This window comes from Felis catus, chromosome D4 (genome assembly GCF_018350175.1).
Source record: "Felis catus isolate Fca126 chromosome D4, F.catus_Fca126_mat1.0, whole genome shotgun sequence".
Lineage (NCBI taxonomy): Eukaryota > Metazoa > Chordata > Mammalia > Carnivora > Felidae > Felis > Felis catus.
In genome coordinates this window covers 55,528,279-55,546,009 of record NC_058380.1, presented here as the reverse complement: position 1 = coordinate 55,546,009, position 17,731 = coordinate 55,528,279, and the positions used below count along the sequence as shown (strand labels likewise).

At 39.5% G+C, this 17,731-nt stretch overlaps 1 protein-coding gene across 2 annotated transcripts in view; it reads right to left on the bottom strand.

The window, feature by feature from the left end:
- Positions 1-17,731, bottom strand: part of NFX1 (nuclear transcription factor, X-box binding 1) — a 75,119-nt gene that overhangs the window by 24,846 nt on the left and 32,542 nt on the right. For both annotated transcript variants that reach the window (XM_011288594.4, XM_019816083.3), the window contains exons 8-11: positions 12,053-12,152; positions 11,752-11,969; positions 5,407-5,504; positions 2,264-2,294 (exon numbers count right to left, since the gene is read on the bottom strand). In XM_011288594.4, the coding sequence (XP_011286896.1) occupies positions 2,264-2,294; positions 5,407-5,504; positions 11,752-11,969; positions 12,053-12,152 (447 nt within the window). The remainder of the gene's footprint in view (positions 1-2,263; positions 2,295-5,406; positions 5,505-11,751; positions 11,970-12,052; positions 12,153-17,731) is intronic.

The window sequence follows — 17,731 nt, the reverse complement described above, 5'->3', positions numbered from 1 at the left end:
AACAAGATAGGCAAAATGCTGATTACTGATGATGGGTGACAGGTGCATAGGGGTTTATTATATTAATCTTTCTACTCTCACATACGGTTAAAAATTTTCATGATAAAGTTTTAGAAAGTGGGACAAGATGGATACTGTATTATTCATAATGGGGAAAAACTGGAGACAAACTAAATGATCACCAAGAGGGCAAGAGTGAACCTCACTGTGGCATACCCACATACAGAATACTGTGAAAGAGGGAGAGTTATATACATTGACATAGAAAATGTCTTTGAGGGAAGAAAAAAAAAAAAAAACAAATAGCAAACAATATGTTTAGTATAAAATTAAGTTTAGGAGAAAAAAATAAAACTGGCAGATGTATAAAGCTATATGAATACAGAAAAATATCTGGACCCAAATCCAACAAACTAGTAACAGTTTCATCAGGGAAGGGGAGGAGGGAAAAATCAGGTTAGGGTGTATTTCACTTTTTCCTTTATATTGTTTTTATTCCTTTTTTTTTTTTTTTACTTTAAAAGCATATTAATGTAATTTTTTCAAATTATATTTTTAATAACCACAATTTTGACTGTGGTTTTAAGGCAGATATTTCTGCTTACCTTCCAAACAACCACTCCCCACCTTCTTCTTCTTCTTTTTTTTTTTTTTTTAAAGATTTTTGTTTTCAACGTTTATTTATTTTTGGGACAGAGAGAGACAGAGTATGAACGGGGGAGGGGCAGAGAGAGAGGGAGACACAGAATCGGAAACAGGCTCCAGGCTCTGAGCCATCAGCCCAGAGCCCGACGCGGGGCTCGAACTCACGGACCGCGAGATCGTGACCTGGCTGAAGTCGGACGCTTAACCGACTGCGCCACCCAGGTGCCCCTTTAATTTTTTTTTTAACGTTTATTTATTTTTGAGACAGAGAGAGACAGAGCATGAACGGGGGAGGGTCAGAGAAAGGGAGACACAGAATCTGAAACAGGTTCCAGGCTCTGAGCTGTCAGCACAGAGCCCGACGTGGGGCTCGAACTCACGGACCGTGAGATCATGACCTGAGCCAAAGTTGGCTGCTTAACCGACTGAGCCACCCAGGCGCCCCCCACTCCCCACCTTCTTAAGGCTAACAGAGGCTTAATTCTGCTCAGAAACTAGGTACCCATGTGCTCCTAGTTTCAGGGCTGAATGTAGAAAAGTCTAGCCTATTAATTCCATTTTCTTTGCTAACGTTGGGTTTAGGCAGGAGCATGTAATACAAAGTGTACTGAGGTCCTCTCAGGATGGTCTTCCTTGCTCTTGAGAAGGAAAGGAAGCTTAAGAATCTCTTTCTTTCCTTTAGATATTGCTGGGTAAGATGTTGATGTGTGGACTTGTTGTGGCTAACTTATATCCATGAGGAGAAAACCAAGAAAATCAGAGAAGCTGAACGGGAGTCCTGGAATCAGGAGGTTGGAATTAACCAACTCTGGACTTGTTCTGCCTCCATACTTCCTATTATGTGAGACAGTAAAGCCCCTTATTGCTAAAGTTATTTTTCCTTGGGTTTTTGATACCTGCAGACAAAAGCATCCTAATCTAAAACAGCTTTCTTCCTGGCCAGAATAAGATCTTTTTATTTTGTACACATTTAACTTCTATCACTTTTCCAAACAGGTATTAAGGTGGCTTAAACAAAAGACTAAGTGATGGTGAGCAAAAGACAGAATCTTAATAGTGTGGGATGTCAGGATCAAAGACAAAGGAAGAAACAATACTGTAGGCCTCAAGGTTAAGAAGGTTTGCTGGCTGAGTACCTGTTCCAGGTGTCCAACAGTCATATCAAGCTTTAAGGGGATCTAGCATCAGAGTCAGTACGTAAAAAGCTTGCTGCATTAGGTATTATTCTCCTTCACCCCCACTACTACCATTTTATTATGAAAATTTCCAAACATAAAAGTTGAAACAACTTTACAGTGAATATCCATATGCCCATTACTGAGATTTTACCATTATTTTTTCACCTTTCTATCCACCTATCAATTTACCTTAATATTTGATACATTTTAAAGTAAACTGAAGATTTGACTACACTTACCTTTTTTAGAACTTAATTAACCAGAACTTATGATTTTTACTTTTCTTTTGAGGCAAAAGAAAATGAAACATATAAAATGAAATATACAAATCTTAAGTGTACCTTTGCTGAATTATGACATATATAATACAAACCCTTATCAAGAAACAGAACAAGTACTTTTACCCCAGAAAGTCCCCTCATGCCCATTCTCAGTCATACCTTCACTTTTGAGACTGGTACATGGAAGCTCCTATGGAAAAAGGAAAAGAAAAAAAAAACAAACAACAAAAAACCAACAGTAACTCCTTTAGGAACAAATGAAACAACACAACTAGAGTATAATGCTATATATAACATGTACACCCTAAATATCCTATACTTTTCTGGTAGTCACTTATTCGCCAACTTCACCTATCTGGAGCTAGGTTAGCCCAGTTTCTATATGAATATGCTTTACTCACAGTGGGACTCCTGGTTTACTGACATTTCGTGCAAATATAATTGTAACAATCTTTGTGGTCTGGCCTCCTAATTGAAAGTGGATTTTAGGAATTATAAAATCTGAATGGAAGGAGGGATTGCTAAAAGTACATAAAGCAAAGAAAAAAAATTGCCTGGCAAAGGAGACAGAAAAAGCCACAAAAAGCAGAAAAATTGAAAATATGTAATAATCTGGTACCAGAGGCAAACAGGTCAACACACTTAACAGCAGCATGACACTGCAGAAATGCAGCAAAGTAGAATATAGTAGTCCTCTGGCATTCAGTTTTATGACTTTGGTAATTATGTATGAACGACCCCAAAGATCTACCATATGTAACTTGCTGAGGCATGATCCCAAATAACATGTGTGGAGAGGATGCTGTGTGGGAAGCAAGTCAGTCACTTGGGGGAGAGTGAGCCTGGCTGCCCAGTATCTACATCTGAATTTGGCTTTGATGTCATTTACAGGTTGCTAGGTACTCAGAAACTAGCAAAATGCTAAAAATATTCTTTCTTAGTGAAAAGGACTCTGAAGAAAAGGGCAGTTACTAGAGTTGAAAACAGAAGCAAAAGTCTAAGAAATGGAAGATTCTTGGCTACAAAGATGTCTTAGATACATTAGTTGGCTGGGTTGGATGATAAGGAAGAGTTGCCCATATGTTCCCTGGAGATACAAAGCAAAGGTGAGTCATGAAATTGCTAGAGTGCGTGCTCCAGTTAATGCAAACACTGGACTGCAGAGAAGAAATGACATACTGGAGTGGTTATCTTAATTGCAAGGAAAGGGAGAGCTCCTGTAGATCCTGACAATCAATATGAATTACCAATAAAAACTTAAATATAGTATTCTTTGGTAAGAGGTAGTACAGCATACATTTTTCAAAGATTCCCACCAAAGTGATTAAAAGAAAACCACCTTTGAAGCTTTAAGAAATAAGTTTTATTTATCTAGAAAACTCACTTCCATGGAAAAGCCCATTCCATTACAAAAGACATTTCATGAAAAATCTGGCTGAAGAATGAGGTGATGACCATCAATTGCAAAGAGATTTTTCACTTTGTCAAAGGTTTCAATAGAATTCATACTGACAGTGAGAGCCTCCAGCAATTTTAGAATAAAACTTTTATTTGCAAAAATTCACTTTATACACAGCTTTTCATGAATATGCTCACTGCCATGGGATCTGCTATTAGAGTGAGGGCAGACAGTGAATGAGAATCAAAAAAGCACAGAGAGAACAGGACTGTTGGGGAGAAAGAAGCAAACAGACAGTAGCCATTTCTAGCTCACACATCCCAACTCTGCTTGTGCTTCTTGGTCACAACCAGCACCTCTGGGCATCACTAAATTTGTGATTACTAAATCACAGTATTTCACAGTCTTTAAGATCCTGTGTCTGACATTCAAAATATCTCTACTGACCCATGTACTCTGGTTTCTTTCAGGAAAAAAGCCGTGTGTGTGCACGCATGCGCGCACACATCTTTTGCCACATGTAAATTACATTATTTTTACATTTTTATTCTAAAGCTTACCCAGTAAGCTAGCTGCCAATTTCTGGAATAGATCCTCAGAATCATTTGCAAGTCAGCTGCTACCCAGCCCTTGGGCTTGGTAGCAGCTGAATATGCACTGAAGGTGGGTCAGAGAGGACAGATCAATAGTTGCTATGTTCTCCAAGCTGGATTTCCCAAAGACAGCAAGGCTCTTGCCTCTGGTTACAAACATAGGAATGGGCATGAATTCCAAAATGGTAAGATGTCCCTTTTATAACAAAAAGTCCAATCAAAACTGCCCAGGGCAGAAAGAAATTGACAAAAACAGTTGTATAGTGAATAATTAACCTTACTGAAAGGGTGATCTGGCCTTTGCCACTGCCTTCTGGGAAGTGATCTCTAAGCTCCTGGAATATCATGCCTGAAAGGAGTGTCATTGTTTGCCTGAGGCCTTGGGTCATCACATAGTCTAACATGATTTAGCGTACAGGCTGGCCATACTGAAAAGTCTTAGGGTGGGGACTGGCTACACCACAGAGACCAATAATATGACTTAGGATGGGGGCTTTGGGTCACATAGTAATGGCAGACCTCTGGTGACCATCTGGAGATTGAGACCAGCCACATGGGCAGTCAACCATGTCTACACAATGGAGCCTCAGTAAAAACTGAACACCCAGGTTTGGGTGACCTTTCCTGGTTGGCAACACTCCATGCACATTATCACAAAATGATGTTGAGAATGTTAACGCTGTTCCAGCTCCACAGGGAGAGAACAATTAGAAGCTTCTTATTTGGTACTTTCTTGAGACTCTGCCCTGCATGTTTCTTCCTCTGGCTGATATTAATCTGTATCCTTCCCCTGTAATAAACTGTAACCATGATTATAACAGCTTTCTATGTGTTCTGTTGAGTTCTAGTGAATTATTAAACCCTGAGGGTGGTCTTAGGGACACTGGACTGCAGTTGGTATCAGAAGTTAGGATGGTCTAACTACTCTAATTCAGCAGTTGTCTAAACTCTTGCAATGACTGTCAGAGATAAGGGTGATCATATGGACTACATTCTCTCCAATTTCTTAGTTAGCAACAGTGCTTTTGTTCTCTCCTAGCATCTAGCATTATCACACTTTTATTTGGTAGAGCTATCTGGATACTTGCCTCAGCCCCATTACTGGCCTCTGAGCTTAGAGTGCTACCTGACCCACAGCCTATATCTACCATACAACGGACCGATGGTTGCTGTCAGCATACACTGGCTGGGTTGAATAAATCATATATAGTATGATAGGATTAAAACAAGTTACTTTGATTCTTCCCATCCCAAAATCATGAATTTAAAAGGTACTGGTGGTAACAGCACTACCATTGTTCAGGATTTACCTTTGTTCTGAAAGAGCATCTGCAGGAAATAACTGATGTACGAGAGCATGGTCCACAGTCTCCTTCATGGCACAGCTTTTCGCAGGTATGAATGAAATCTTTAATAAAAATGAAAAGAGCTAGGAATGAACATTGCAAGTACTCATTTTCAGACTCCCAAGTTCACTAGCCACACTGGTCTTCTACTTCTATTGCCTACAACTCCAGAATCAGAGTTGAGGGAAGAAGGATGTAGTCAATGCCTCTTCCCCTATCTTCCCTTCATCTGGCAGGCTAGACCTTTTCCGGCAAAGACAGGGCCCAGAATTAGTCACTGGCATATCCTCTGGAGTGCATGATTCTTTGCCTAAGTCAAAAAACAGATCTTCTGACTTCTTTCTTTAGGCCTCAAGTCTCAAGGTTAGACTTGAATCTCCTTAAAATTGTAGCCATGGACGACTTTACTGAAGCACTCTTGACTCTGAAAATAATCTGGGGATCATAAACAATCAGAAATCATGATCCATAATCTCAATGACTCAAGCTCTGTGACCATGTGGTGATAAAAGACCTACCATTCATTCTGCTAAATACATTTAGGACAAGTCCTGTTTTGAGGACCACTCAGAGATCAGCCACAAGTCTCTTGGGGCTGCTGTTTAAATGATGTATTTTTTCCATACTTTTATTTTCAGTCTTATTTTATCTTTAACTCTAGTCTGTTTCCTGAAGATACCACATAGTTGAATCTTGTGTTTTAAAAAATTTGGTTGGACAATCTCTGCTTTTTAAGAGTTTAATCCATTCACATTAATGCTATTATTGATACAGCTGGATTATATTTGTCATTTAACTTTTATTTTTCTGTATGCCTCATGACTTTGTTAATCTAATCTTCCTTTACTGGTTTGTTTTGCATTAAGTTTCTAATTTAACATTTTTTCCTTTAATTGTAGTTTTCACTGTATATTATATATATGTGTGTGTGTATATATATATAGATATATATATACACACACACATACATATATATAATATTTATTTTTGAGACAGAAAAACAGAGCATGAGTGGGGGAGGGGCAGAGAGAGACGGAGGCACAGAATCCCAAGCAGGCTCCAAGCTCTGAGCTGTCAGCATAGAGCCCGACACGGGGCTCAAACCCACCAACCATGAGATTGTGACCTGAGCCGAAGTCAGATGCTTAACTGACTGAGCCACCCAGGTGCCCCTTCACTGCATATTTTTAAATGTTTATTTTATTTATTAAAAAAATTGTTTTTTTAATCGATGAGATTTACTTTTTAATGTTTATTTATTTTTGAGAGACAGAGGGACAGAGCATGAATGGGGAAGAGCCAGAGAGAGAGGGAGACACAGACTCCAAAGCAGGCTCCAGGCTCCAAGCTGTCAGCACAGAGCCTGACGCGGGGCTTGAACCCACGAACCGTGAGATCATGACCTGAGCCAAAGTCAGAGGCTTAACCTACTGAGCCACCCAGGCGCCCTTATTTTTAAAAATTTTTTAATGTTTATTCATTTTTGAGAAAGACAGAGTGTGAGTAGGGGAGGGGCAGAGAGAGAGAGAGACACAGACTCTGAAGCAGGCTCCAGGAGAGCAAAGAGCCAGATGTGGGGCTTGAACTCACAAACCAGTTGAGATCATGACCTGAGCCGAAGTCAGCCACTTAACCAACTGAGCCACCTAGGTGCCCCCGTGTTTATTTCTTTTTTGAGAGTGTGTGTGCACGTGCGTGAACAGGGGAGGGACAGAAAAGGAGGGAGAGAGAGAATCCCAAGCAGGGGCTCAATCCCATGAACCATGAGATCATGACCTGAGCTGAAATCAAGAGTCAGAGGCTCAACCAACTGAGACACTCAAGCACCCCATTTCACTATATTTATTTTTGGTTATTTTCTTTTTTAAAAATTTTTTTTCAACGTTTATTTATTTTTGGGACAGAGAGAGACAGAGCATGAACGGGGGAGGGGCAGAGAGAGAGGGAGACACAGAATCGGAAACAGGCTCCAGGCTCTGAGCCATCAGCCCAGAGCCTGACGCGGGGCTCGAACTCACGGACCGCGAGATCATGACCTGGCTGAAGTCGGACGCTTAACCGACTGCGCCACCCAGGCGCTCCTTTTGGTTATTTTCTTAATGGGTGTTCTAGGACTTACGATATACATCTTTTTTTTTTTTTAATTTTTTTTTTAAACGTTTATTTATTTTTGAGACAGAGAGAGACAGAGCATGAACGGGGGAGGGTCAGAGAGAGGGAGACACAGAATCGAAAACAGGCTCCAGGCTCTGAGCTGTCAGCACAGAGCCCGACGTGGGGCTTGAACTCACGGACCATGAGATCATGACCTGAGCCGAAGTCGGCCGCTTAACCGACTGAGCCACCCAGGCGCCCCACTTACAATATACATCTTACCAGAATCCACTTCAGATTTATACTAACCTAATTCCAGTGAGATAGAGAAACCTTACTCCTATGTAGCTCTATTCTCTCTTCTCTTTAATGCTATTATTACGTCTACATGTTACAAACCCAACAATATACTATTATGTAATGTTATGTCTATTAAAACAGAAAAGAAAAGAGCAAGCATACATTCATAGTTTGTTACATTTATCATCTTTACCATTTCTGATTTTCTTCATTTGTTGCTACAGATCTGAGTTACCACTTGGTGTCACTTCCTTACTTCCTTACTTTGATCTCACCCACCTCCTTTGTGCTCTTATTGTCAGATATATTTCCACATGTTACAACCCTAATAATACAATTACATATTATCTTATACAACTACTTTTTAAGTCAGCTGCAAAAAGAATATGCTTTTATACTGTCTTTTATAATTATGCAATTACATTTACTCTTTGATTTTTCATATGGATATGAATTTATATCTGGGTTTACTTGCTTTCAGTCTGAAGAACTTACTACTTTAGTATTTATTGTGAAGTAGATCTGCTAGCAATAAATTGTGTTTCCTTCCTTCTTTCCTTCCTTCCTTCTCTTTTTCTTTTTTAAAGTAGGCTTCATGCCCAGCGCGGAGCCCAACATGGGTCTTGAACTCACAACTCTGAGATCAAGACCTGAGCTGAGATCAAGAGTCAGATACTTAACTGACTAAGCCACCCAGGTGCCCCTTTATTTTCATTTCTGAAAGATAGTTTTGCTGAATAGAAGCTTCTTGGATGGCAGTATATTTTCCCCAGGACTTTTGAATAGGTCATCTCAGTATCTTCTTGTTGTGATGTAGTGTTCTCCATTGTTTCTGATGAGAAGTCTGCTGCTAATCTTATAGGGGTTCCCTTGTATGTAAGGAGTCATATTTCTCTTGCTGCTTTCAAGATTTTCTCCTTATCCTTGGCTTTCAGCTTTTTATTTGCGTCTAGGTGTGGAACATTTTGAATTTGTCCTATTGGGAGTTGAGCTTCTTGGATATACAGATTAAAGGTTTTCAATAAATTTGAAAAGTTTTCAGTTATTCAAATATTTTTCTGCTTTCTACCATTCTGGTATTCCCATTACATATGTTTGCGTGCTTAAAAGTACTCCCATTTCTTTGAAGTGCTGTTCACTTTTCTTCATTCTACTTTCTCTCTGTTGGGCATAAATTGCTCAGCAGTCTGATCCAATGAAATCGGGTAAGGGTAGTCTTTGAGGCAAGTCTGTGAAGTCTGTTCTGACCCCAGAGGGGCTCCTCTTAGCTACCTCTTTCCCTGGTTCTTTCTGCTGAACTAGCAGGCTTACAGTTTAGCTAGCTGCCCTTAATCAAGAAGAGCTATTATTTTCTGAAGGGTTTTTAGGCCTGAACTTCTCTACATTATTTCAAATTAAAGTCCTTTCCTTTGGAGAGTACTCTGGAGCTCTCTTTTTTATGGACTACCTTTCTCCCTAGGAAAAGTCTCAGTTACTTACTTTTGGTGGTGAGTGGGACAGTAGCCTCTGGTTTTCTTGGCTTGTATCTTTCAGCATAGAGCCTCTGCTCTACAAATGAGCTGGGGTGAAGATGACTAGGGCCCCAATATTCTAACCTGCTGTGATTGGAGTAAAACTTCTGACTTACGGGTGGGCTGTATGGAAGGGAGCCTGCAACTCTCAGCTGTGTCTACCAGAAACGTAGCCTCTTTTTTTAAGATTTTATTTTTAAGTAATCTCTACACCTAATGTGGGACTTGAACCTACACCCCCAACAAGAACTGCATGCTCTACCAATTGAGCCAGCCAGTGTCCCAGAAATTTAGCCTCTTCAATTTGGAGTTAGAGAGGATGAAAAATGCTGGCAGTGTGCTCCTCCCAGTGAGACTTGGTAACCCCTGACTGGGATCTTAGGGGTAGAGGAAGCCTCATCTTCTTGGCACACCTATCCTGAGTGGAGCTTTTGTTAAGCGGAGCTGGGGGTGGAAGGGAGGGAATGGACTGTGACTTAAACAACATAGACTCTTGCTGTTCTTACTGAGTTTCAGTAGATTTTCTTTAATAAATACTCATTTGAGGTATGCCCATCGGACAATTTCCAGATACTTTAAATGATTCCTTTTCCCCAGTTTTGCTTGTTTTGCTGGGGAGTGGGTCCATGTAGCGCCTCATACTGTGAAAGCAGAACTCTACCTAGTGTCTTGTACTAAAGCTATTTATCTAGGATAGAAATTCCTACTGAGTGAGACACTAAAAGACCTCAGCAAACTTTCTATGGATAAGCTAGATCTGAATAAACTTGAGAGCCACTGTTTTCACATGGGCTTGTCTTTGAGCTTCTCAATCCAACTCAGCCTAATTCCTTACAAATTTTTTATGATTAAAAACCTGATGAGGTACAGTGGTTACCCTTAAATCCCTTGATCTGTTCTTATCCTACCCCTGGGGCTGGTTTATACTGATAATTACTATTCTTCTCTTGCTCAAGTCCCCTTGTATTACCCATTTCACATTTCGTCTTTCTCTCATTGCCAACATATTTTAGCCCCATGGTAGGATTTCTTGTGGTCATCATATATAAAATTGTTATAAAACTGACCCATGAGCTTTCTGAAAAGGGAAGACTTTAACCATCCTTCTTGATTTTGAAGTCATTTGATCTTCACTTTACAGAGTTTATCTGAAGATACATTTTCACAGTTGGCAAAGAGAACCAATAGTCAATTGATTTTTCTAATGCAGTTGAAACGTGTATTAAAATATGAGAAAAGAACATTCCTCCTCTATACACAATTTCAAAGTCAGACTGTAAAAAATACAGTAGGATGTACCTACTGGTTCCTGCTGGTGTTTGGAAGAAATATGAAATCTCTATTTTTGATAAACATGGAAACCAAACCTAAAGATTCTAGCTTTGCTGCAGTTATAGGAACACCTCTCTTAGACAAACTCAGTTGCCTACATCCATTCTTCTAAACACACAGCCTTTGAACACTCACCCAGGATAGAAGGTGCCAAGTCATTGCAAAACTATACCAGCACCTCCCCCAAGGAATGCCTCAAAACGTCTCAGAACTCAGACTATTACTTTATAGCTAATTCAAACAAATTTCTTCTGGTTCCTATATCCAAGTAATCAGAAGCCACACGTCAGAAGAAAGGGAGAGTCACTAATGCTAAAACCATTGCCAGGAAAATAAACAACCGAAAGCTTTAACAAGTAGATAAACAATTCAAACTGCACACTAGTGTGGGGAAACTGCCTGAGAAACCTCAGCAGGCCCCGAGGGCACCAGTGTACCCAGCAGGATACGACAACTGAGGTTCAGAAAATGATGACTCTGGGTCAACAAAGGGGAAAAACTTATCTTCAATAAACTCTATTTAAAGAAAGAAGAAAATGTGAATTTTAGAAAACTGTCCATCCAAAGTGATGCTCAAGAGGTGTTACTCCTCAACTATATGGGAAAATTAGCTATAGAAAATGTATTTCTTGAGTGACCCAAATGGCTAAAGTTTTATTGTACTTAGAATTTTAGTTCTTAAACATCTGACCCAGTTATTTAACATGTTCCTATTACATGAAAATGCCTTTAAACACTCACTGAACCCTGGATTAGTAAAAGGATAGATCGTGTCCATACTAGTGTAGGCTAAGAGAAATTATAACCCCCTCATGGGATAGTATCTCACAACTGTCCTGAGTTAGCAATAAAATACCCAAAGCAGAAGGAGAGATCACTTGGGTAAATGTGAGTTTTCACATTTTGAAATTTTTGAGGAGGAAAGAAAAAGTACCCACACAAATTTGATCATTAATATTTTTAAAAGCCTCTGATATTATAACTAAAATTTAACGCTATTCTCCTCATAAAGTCACTGCTGCCAAACACTTCCACTCATATTTTTAAAGACAACTTTATGCCTACTAGTTACCTAAGGAACCACATGGCAGAGGCTTGCCGCACACTTTTCCACATGAAGGGACAGGATCCATGCATGTTTTCCGACCACTACTTCCAAGTTCTAGCAATTGGCTGAGAGGAGTTTGGCCACAAGGGCAACAGCGCACCAGCTGGGGGAGCCGTGGGCATGGCTGGCAGGGCTGAGGGTGGCACACTTGAGAACACGTATGGTTCCCACATTTCAAGTCCCTGTTAGGAAAAACAACAGACTATTACATAATTGTTGCATAAAATACAGCTTTATTCTAACTGAGAAAAACATAAAACCTTACTTGCCACATATCTTTAAACAGCCAAAGTCACCAAATCCATCAGACTTTCCTATATCTGTTCCACATAACACGTCTCGGGAAGTGTTGCCACAGTAGCATACTTGAGGACACAATTTAAAAAACAAAGGTTAGTAACCTGCATGGGTTCTTAAAATTTTCCAAACAATCTATAAGAAAGCACAGAATGCTACTCATTAATGTTGATCAGACCTGATGCAGAAATAAATGTGGCATATATAGCAGCTCTAAGACCCACCTGAGAAGCTTTAGCACAGAAGTAAAAAAGGCCTTGTAAGACTGTTGATATCCCATGGTGCCTCTGCAGCGCATCCCCAAAGCAGCATTAAAGTGAAGCAATTCTCTAAATTTAGAGGCTACTATCCGGCCCATGAGGCCATAGCTGAGAGCCATTTACTGTGTGGCTCCCTGGGGTCCTCTGGAGATGTTACAGAAGATGGAAACTAAGCTGGTGATAGTCGTGGAGGAGTTGATGACTAAATCATTCCCATCTTCACTTCAACCCAAGCAGCAGAGATTTAGTACTTTATATACTGGGGCTCACAGAAAATGCTTGGAAAAACTCTCTACTGCTAAAAAGGAATAAAAAAACCAGTACAATATAAAATCTTCAATAATTTGTATTCTATTGTTGAATTTGAAGTAATCATGTTTAAGAATTGATACTGAGTAAGAAGTTCAAACAACTCAAGAGTTTTATTTGCTAGATAAAGAACCCAGCCTAACTTCTATAGATTTCCCAATGGGTTCAAGAAATAATGAATTCTAATATGCCTACATTGGTAAAAGTAGAGGGTGAACCCAATCACTATAAATTTGTGACAGAACATCAGACTTCAGGCCCTAACTTAATTGCTCCTTTAAATGACTTCCATGGTCAGGAGGTGCTCTTTACAGTTAATTCTGTGTGGTTTTAGAGATGTTTCTTGTTAATCATCATTAACGTCTTGCAAAATTTAGATCCCTTTATTATTTAAGGCCAAGAACTTCATACGTAAAAAAGAATATTTTAGTGATAGCCTCCGTCCTATGTCCATGGCTCTTTGTGGTGTTAGCAAAAAGCATTTATTGGGACTTTATAAAAATTGTAAACATTTTGAAATAAAAAGTATGTTTTTAGATGCATTAATTAAATATGTTAATTAAATATAGCCTACAAACAACAACAACAAAAGAAGTAATGAGTTTATTTCTTGAGGGCAGGAATAAATATGTTTAAGGAGTTATGCTTCTGATGTATTAAAATGTAACAAAGTCTGATAAGAATTAATTTTCATCAACTTATATAATTTTTCTAAGTGTCATTTTACATTTTCTTTTTTTTCTTTTTTTTTAAGATATTTTTATTTATTTTTTTTTATAAATTTTTTTTTAATGTTTATTTATTTTTGAAGGAGAGAGAGACAGGGTGTGAGTGGAGGAGGGGAAGAGAGAGAGGGAGACACAGAATCTGAAGCAGGCTCTAGGCTCCGAGCTGTTAGCACAGAGCCCGACGCGGGGCTCAAACTCACAAACCGCGAGATCATGACCTGAGCCGAAGTCGGACGCTCAACCGACTGAGCCACCCAGGTGCCCCTTAAGATATTTTTATTTATTTTTGAGACAGACAGAGACAGAGCATGAGCAGGGGAGGGGCAGAGACAGAGGGAGACACAGAATCTGAAGCAGGCTCCAGGCTCTGAGCTGTCAGCACAGAGCCCAACGTGGGGCTCAAACTCACAGACTGTGAGATCATGACCTGAGCCGAAGTCGGCCGCTCAACCGACTGAGCCACCCAGGCGCCCCTCATTTTACATTTTCAATTTACAATGAAAATTTATCTTGGGGAGCCTGGGTGGCTCAGACGGTTAAGTGTCCGACTTCAGTTCAGGTCATGATCTCACAGTTCATGAGTTTGAGCCCCTTATCAGGCTCTGTGCTCACAGCTCAGAGCCTAGAGCCTGTTTTAGATTCTGTGTCTCCTTCTCTCTCTGCCCCTCCACTTCTCATGTTCTTTCTCTCTAAAAAATAAATAAACATTAAAAAAAATTTTTTAGGGGCGCCTGGGTGGTTCAGTTGGATGAAAGTCTGACTTCGGCTCAGGTCATGATCTTGCGGTTCCTGAGTTCGAGCCCCGCGTCAGGCTTTGTGCTGACAGCTCAGAGCCTGGATCCTACTTCCAATCTGTGTATCCCCCCCCACCCTCTCTCTGCCCCTCTCCCGCTCATACTCTCTCTCTCTCTCTAAATAATAAATAAACATTAAAAAATTTTTTTAATAAATTTTTTTAATAAAAAAAATTTTTTTAAAAGATAATAAAAATTTATCTCATTAAAATCAATCTATGCAAATATGCCTGACCCTACATAATAAATGCAGACCAAAAGATTTCAATTTAGAAATCCTGCAGACCTAATGATGCTTTCCTTCTTTCTCAGTACAACTTAGATATCTACTTACAAAGAAAAATCAACATTAGAATAAGTGTAACATTATAAAAACATCAAATCATAAAATCATGTATTTAGTAAAAATTAAAATAAATATTTCTAACTAAACATGAGACATAATGTTTGTAAAATAAAACACTGTATTGAACAGACCAAAAACTTTCAATGAGAAGAGGGAAAGCCTCAAATCAATGAAGACATAACCAAGACTCTTGATTTTTATTTTTTTCCCAACGTTTTTATTTATTTTTGGGACAGAGAGAGACAGAGCATGAATGGGGGAGGGGCAGAGAGAGAGGGAGACACAGAATCGGAAACAGGCTCCAGGCTCTGAGCCATCAGCCCAGAGCCCGACGCGGGGCTCGAACTCCCGGACCGCGAGATCGTGACCTGGCTGAAGTCGGACGCTTAACTGACTGCGCCACCCAGGCGCCCCAAGACTCTTGATTTTTAAAATCTACTTTCCACCTTCTAGTAAGTACATGTGCAGTTTCATCTCCGGTTCTAAAATTGATTCACTTATCCAATAAAAACTTATTGGATGAATTAATATAGACATAGGAAATACAACCAACATTTATGAAATCAATGAATTCGTAAACAAACCCTAGTAACTGGGAATTTCTGCAAGCGGGCTTTTCTTTCCTAAGTTTCTGCTCAGACAGAACAGAGACTTTTTTTTTTTTTTTTGGAGGTATGAGCAGACAGCTGTGAACAAAAGAATCAAGGGTCAGAAATAAACCCACACCTATATGGCCAATTCACTTATAAAAAAGGAGGCAAGAATATATAACGAGTAGAAGACAGTCTTTTTAGTAAATGGTGCTAGAAAAATCAAACAGTTACATGCAAAAGAATGACACTGGACCATTTTCTTATATCACACATAAAAATAACCTCAGACTGGATTAAAGACATAAATGAGAGACCTGAAACCATTAAACTCCTAAAAGGAAACACAGGCAGTAATCTCTTGGACACTGCCCTTAGCAACATATTTATGGATAGGTCTCCTCAGGAAAGGGAGATAAAAGCAAAAATAAACTACTGGGATTACATCAAATAAAAAGCTTTTGCAGGCACCTGGGTGACTCAGTAGGTTAAGCGTCTGACTTCTGCGCAGGTAATAATCTCACAGTCCATGAGTTCAAGCCCCACGTGAGGCTCTGTGCAGCCTGCTTCAGATACTGTGTCTCCCTCTCTCTCTGCTCCTCCCCTGCTAGTGCTCTCTCTCTCTCTCTCACAAAAATAAAATTAAAACAAAAAAAAATAAATAAAAAAAAAACACAACCTTTTGCACAGCAAAGGAAACCATCAACGAAACAAAAAGGCAACCTAAGGAATAGGAGAAGATATATGCAAATGAGATGCCTAATGAGGAGTTAATATCCAAAATATATAAAGAATTTATACAATTTGGGGCGCCTGGGTGGCTCAGTCGGTTAAGCATCTGACTTCGGATCAGGTCATGATCTTGTGGTCCATGAGTTCAAGACCCGTGTCAGGCTCTGTGCTGACAAGTCAGAGCCTGGGGCCTGCTTCAGATTCTGCATCTCCCTCTCTCTCTGCCCCTCCCCTGCTTGTGCTCAGTCTCTCTTGCTCTCAAAAATAAGCATTAAAAAAATTTTTTTTTAAAGAAATAACAAACATTGATGAGGATGTAGAGAAAGAGGAACCCTTGTGCAGTGCAGGTAGAAATAGAAATTGGTGCAACCACTGTGGAAAACAGTATGGAGGTTCCTCAAAAAATTAAAACATAAATACCATGATCCAGCAATTCCACAACTAAGTATTTACCCAAAGAAAACAAAAACACTAATTCGAGAAGATACATGCACCTTATGCTTGTTGCAGCATTATTTGCAATAGCCAAGATATGGAAACAACCCAAGAATCCATCAATAGATGAATGGATAAAGATGTGGTGTGTATATATATATACATACACAATGGCATATTACTTAGTCATAAAAAAGAATGAGACATTGCCATTTACAACTATATAGATGGACCTCTCTAGGGTATTGTGCTAAGTGAAATAAGTCTAACAGAGAAGGACAAATAGCATATGATTTCACTTATATGTGAATCTAAAGAACAAACGAATAAACAAGCAAACAAAGAAACCCCAAGACTCTTAAATACAGAGAACAAACTGACAGTTGCCACAGGGAGGTGAGTGAGGGATGGATGAAATAGATGAAGGGGATTACGAGGTACAAACCGCCAGTTACAAGTCAAAGAGATGAAAAGTACAGCACAGAGAATACAGTCAATAATACTATAATAACATTACATGGTGACAGTGACTGCACTTATTGTGGAGAACACTGAGTCAAATAAGCATGTTGAAACTAATGAGTATGTGAAACTAACATGACACTATATGTTATAATTCAATTAAAACCACAAAAGAATCAAAGGTCAGAAAACTGTGACAATAAAAACAAAATGGAGGGGAGCCTGGGTGGCTCAGTCAGTTAGCATCCAACTTTGGCTCAGGTCATGATCTCACTGCTCGTGAGTTCGAGCCCCACATTGCGCTCTGTGCTAACAGCTTGGAGCCTGGAGCCTGCTTCAGATTCTGTCTCTGTCTCTCTGCACCTCCCCTGCTCGCTCTGTGTCTCTGTCTCTCTCTCTCAAATATAAAATAAAAACCAAAAAAATTAAAAACCAAAAAAGCCAAAATGGAGCCCCTGATCAATTAGGGAATAATCGGAGTACAATACTAAAAAGCCCCACTATGCTTAGGCACAAGAGACAGCAATAAGAGCTGGTGACAGAAGACTTGGATGGAGTCACTGCTGGCTGAAGAATATGGAACCAGAGGAGTCTGGAAGGTCTCTGCTGCCAGCTTTAGCCTATTCAGCATTTTTATCAACACATGAATGAACCCCCAGAAGGAATGCTTATTAAATCTCTAGATAAGGCTGAAAGGGATCCTAGGAGAATTACAAATAGAGAAGAGAAACAAACTGTACTCATGGCCATAACAGTCCCCTAGATATTTACTGTGGACAAACAAAAAGCCTTCCACTGTGTTTGAAAAATCAACTACACAGCAACACAAAGGCCGAGACGGGAATCCATACAAATTTGTACAAAAAAGATCTGGTTGAATAGGTGAGTAAAAGCACAATATGAATTAAGAACTATAAATGGCCCACATAAAAGGGACTCTCACACCACAATCTATATTGTTAAGACCAAACTGCCAGCATATACTTAACTC